The 4319-nt window shown below is 45.6% G+C and overlaps 1 protein-coding gene across 1 annotated transcript; it reads left to right on the top strand.

The window, feature by feature from the left end:
- Positions 1–292: 292 nt before the first annotated feature.
- Positions 293–3049, top strand: CHST14 (carbohydrate sulfotransferase 14). The gene has a single exon (XM_077818889.1). The coding sequence runs from the start codon at positions 646–648 to the stop codon at positions 1753–1755; it is 1110 nt and encodes a 369-aa protein (XP_077675015.1). The 5' UTR covers positions 293–645; the 3' UTR covers positions 1756–3049.
- The last annotated feature ends 1270 nt before the right edge of the window (positions 3050–4319 follow it).

Below are 4319 nucleotides of genomic sequence, written 5' to 3'. Positions count from 1 at the left end.
ACACCCCCCCCCCCGCTGTGCAATGCCCTGTGGGCACACAGCTTCCCGGTGCAACGTCCCTGTGGGCATATAGCCCCCCCCCGCAACGTCCCTGTGGGCACACAGCCCCCCCCGCAACGTCCCTGTGGGCACACAGCCCGAACTCGGCAGCCGGCGTCCCTGCCTCCCTCCTCACGGCCGGGCGGGCGGCGCCGCCTCCTGGCCCCGAGCCGCTGGGCGGAGCCGCCCGCCGCTCCCCCGTCACTGCCGGCCTCCCCCCGCGTCCCCCTCACTCACTCGCTCCCGGGACATCCGGGCCCTCGCTGCCGCTCAACTCTGCCGGGCCGGGAGGGGCCCAGCCCGCCGCACTCCCCGGACGGCGGCGGCGGCCCGGCCTCCTCCCCTTGCCCGCTGTGCTGCCCGGCTGGCGCGCCGCGAGCCCAGCATGGGGGGCAGCCGCTAGGGAGCCCCCTGCTGCCATGCAGAGTCCCGCTGCCCGGCCTGGGTGAGGGGCCTGCAGCAGCACCTGGCAGAGAGACCCTGGGCCCCAGGGGAAAGGTGCTGCCTCCATCCAGCAGGAGACAGCCCTGCCCCACCCTGTCCCCCCTTGGGTAGGGGCCGGCTCCGCCTGCTGTTTGGCCCTGACACCGAGCCAGTGCCTGGGCCATGTTCCCGCGCCCCCTCGCCCCGGTGGCAGGGCGCGGTGCAGAGATGGGAGCCATCTCCGTGCGCCGGGCCGTGGTGCCCACCAGGATGCGGGGCAGCAGTGGCACCATGCTGTTGCCCTCCATGCTCATGTTTGGGGTGATTGTGGCTTCCAGTGGCCTGCTGCTCATGATTGAGAGGGGCATTTTGGCAGAGGTGAAGCCACCACCACTCCATCCCCCACATGGAGACCTTGCTTGGAGGAGCAGCGGTGACACCAGGGTAGCGGCTCCCGAGGACATGGATTACCAGGTGCTACAAGATGTTCGTAACCGGACAATCCGCACCATGTGTGGGCAAAAGAACATGCCTCACAGCATCTGGGAGCTTTCAGCAGGTCAGAGGAGAACAGTGCTCAAACACATCCTGGTCAGTGATAAATATCGCTTCTTATACTGCTACGTCCCCAAAGTCGCCTGCTCCAACTGGAAACGAATACTGAAAGTTTTGGATGGAGCGCTGGAGAATGTGAATGTCAAGCTCAAAATGGACCACAAGAATGACTTGGTTTTTCTCGGCAACATGAAGCCAGATGAGATCAGCTACCGGCTAAAGCACTACTACAAGTTTATATTTGTTCGAGACCCGATGGAGAGACTTTTATCAGCTTATAGGAATAAATTTGGAGAGATCAAAGAGTACCAGTTAAAGTACGGTGTGGAAATAGTAAAAAGATACCGAAAAAGCTCCAGAAAGTCCACAGGAGATGATGTCACCTTTTCTGAGTTTCTCCTGTACCTGTTAGATGAAGAGGCAGAGAGAATGAACGAACACTGGATGCCCATCTACAACCTATGCCAACCCTGTGCGGTTAGGTACGATTTCATCGGATCATACGAAAAACTGAATGTGGATGCAGATTACATTCTTGAACATGTTCAAGCGCCTTCTTTTATCCGTTTCCCAGAACGACAATCGTGGTATAAGCCTGTGACTCGAGAAACTCTACATTACTACCTGTGTAACACTCAACGTGGGCTTATAAAAGAACTATTACCAAAATACATTCTGGATTTCTCATTGTTTGCCTATCCTCTTCCAAATGTTACTAGTGAATTTTGCAGGCAGTGAACTTTTTCTATTTGTGGGCTGGTCTACTATGCTAGAAACCTATGCTGATAGAGTAATGTTTTGCAACATTTTTATACTGGCAAAAGCTATAGTGTAAGCAGTTTTATCTGCATAAAAGTACTTTTGCTGATGTAGAGTATTTCACTCAACAACCTGCATAAATTCTACTGGCAAAAACACTTTTATGCGAGAATAAACTGCAGCTACATTAGGAGACTTTGCTGGTATAGCTACACTGGCAAACCTTTTCTAGTGTAGACAAAGCCTGTGAAGCAATCTGTGTTCTATGCATGTTTCCTAATTTTATACTTTTTAAACCTTTTAAAATATCAAATATCATATGATATATATAGCCTTTACAACTAGAGTATCTTTTACCTTTGTATTGTTCCAGTTTTACTATGTCTATGTGCCGCTGAGTTCAGCACAATAGCTTTTATATATGTTTTTTAAAAACTTCTTTCTACAACACAAGACAGCGAATATATGCAAAAGAATCAGGAAATGGATATATTTTAAGCACAAAGCATTGTTCTGTTTTTGTGGTCCAGGTTACATATTCTGGGGCAGAATTACCCACAGCATCAACTGTATTAGCTGTTTTTTAAAGAATTACTGCAGGATAGTTAAATTATTCCTAGGTTGAACTGGTGGAAGCAGTGATGGGAAATTTTGAGAGAAAAGTCTTTTGTAAACTAGGCCTGAGTATCCATAATCTTCAGACTTGTGGAGTGTATCTAAAGCTGACAAGTCAGTTCCTGTTCTGTGACGTAGCAATGCCTGGGTTGTAGTGTTTTTTATTTCAGTATTGAACCACAGTCGTATTCATAGAAAAAGTTAATATGTTCCTCTTGATACAAGATATTACTTCAAAGACAATTCACTGTTCATTTTATTTTGTGTGATTAAAGATCTGAGCATATCAATTACTTACACAGTGAAACTAACATTTGGTGCAGCAATGTACTTATTATTAATAAATTCTTCTTTTGTTCCTCTTTTTTTAAAACATTACTAAAATCAAGTGTTTCTCAGCCCTTGTAACAAAATTTAGAAAATAGCTTATAGTGGTTATTTACAGCCTATGGAGAAAAAACAAGAAAAAATGCTTTATGCAGCTGCATTTGGTGCTACTGTAAGTAAATGCTCAGTTCTGCTTTTTATATGTGCATGACATTTTCATAGCTATTTATATGTAAGAATTATGATTCAACTTTAAAAGTGTGGATGATAATGTTCAAAATTGTTCATGACAGTTTATACAGTACCTGCATTTTTAATAAAATTTATATATAAATTATTCTGTGACTTTGTGCTTTTCTTTTAGTCATGGATTGTTATTGTTATTATTTATTATTTGTTTGTATTACAATAGCAGCAGTGCCCCATTGTGCTAGGCCCTATACAAACATATAACAAATAAAGAGTCCCTCTCCTGAAGAGCTTACAATCAAAGAGTAAGACCAAAGAGAACAAACAGGTGGAAAAAACAAACAGATGAGGGGGAGAACAAGGAAACAATTAGATAATACTAGTCATCATGAAAAGCAGTGGATACAGCAAACCATATGCCTAACCATTGTCCAGTTAACCTAGAGTGATGTAGATAGATGTTAAGATATGTCATACAATTTTTTATTTCCTGGAAGCACCTTTTTGTAATGTAATGTAATGCCTACAGACAGCCCCCCAACCTGAAGCTAATACTCACCAACAACCACATACCACACAACAGAACCACTAACCCAGGAACCTATCCTTGCAACAAAGCCCGTTGCCAACTGTGCCCACATATCTATTCAGGGGACACCATCAAAGGGCCTAATAACATCAGCCACACCATCAGAGGCTCGTTCACCTGCACATCCACCAATGTGATATATGCCATCATGTGCCACCAATGCCCCTCTGCCATGTACATTGGTCAAACTGGACAGTCTCTACGTAAAAGAATAAATGGACACAAATCAGATGTCAAGAATTTTAACATTCATAAACCAGTCGGAGAACACTTCAGTCTCTCTGGTCACGCAATCACAGACATGAAGGTCGCTATCTTACAACAAAAAAACTTCAAATCCAGACTCCAGCGAGAAACTGCTGAATTGGAATTCATTTGCAAATTGGATACTATTAATTTAGGCTTAAATAGAGACTGGGAGTGGCTAAGTCATTATGCAAGGTAGCCTATTTCCCCTTGTTTTTTTCTAACCACCCCCCCCCGACATTCTGGTTAAACTTGGATTTATGCTGGAAATGGCCCACCTTGATTATCATACACATTGTAAAGAGAGTGGTCAGTTTGGATGAGCTATTGCCAGCAGGAGAGTGAGTTTGTGTGTGTATGGGGGTGGGGGTGGGGTGAGAAAACCTGTATTTGTGCTGGAAATGGCCCACCTTGATTATCATGCACATTGTAGGGAGATTTCAGAGTAACAGCCGTGTTAGTCTGTATTCGCAAAAAGAAAAGAAGTACTTGTGGCACCTTAGAGACTAACCAATTTATTTGAGCATGAGCTTTCGTGAGCTGCAGCTCACCTGCAGCTCACGAAAGCTCATGCTCA

Source organism: Eretmochelys imbricata, chromosome 6, assembly GCF_965152235.1.
Source record: "Eretmochelys imbricata isolate rEreImb1 chromosome 6, rEreImb1.hap1, whole genome shotgun sequence".
Classification (NCBI taxonomy): Eukaryota; Metazoa; Chordata; order Testudines; family Cheloniidae; genus Eretmochelys; species Eretmochelys imbricata.
Note: the sequence above shows the minus strand (reverse complement) of the source record. Positions and strands in the feature narration are given on the sequence as shown.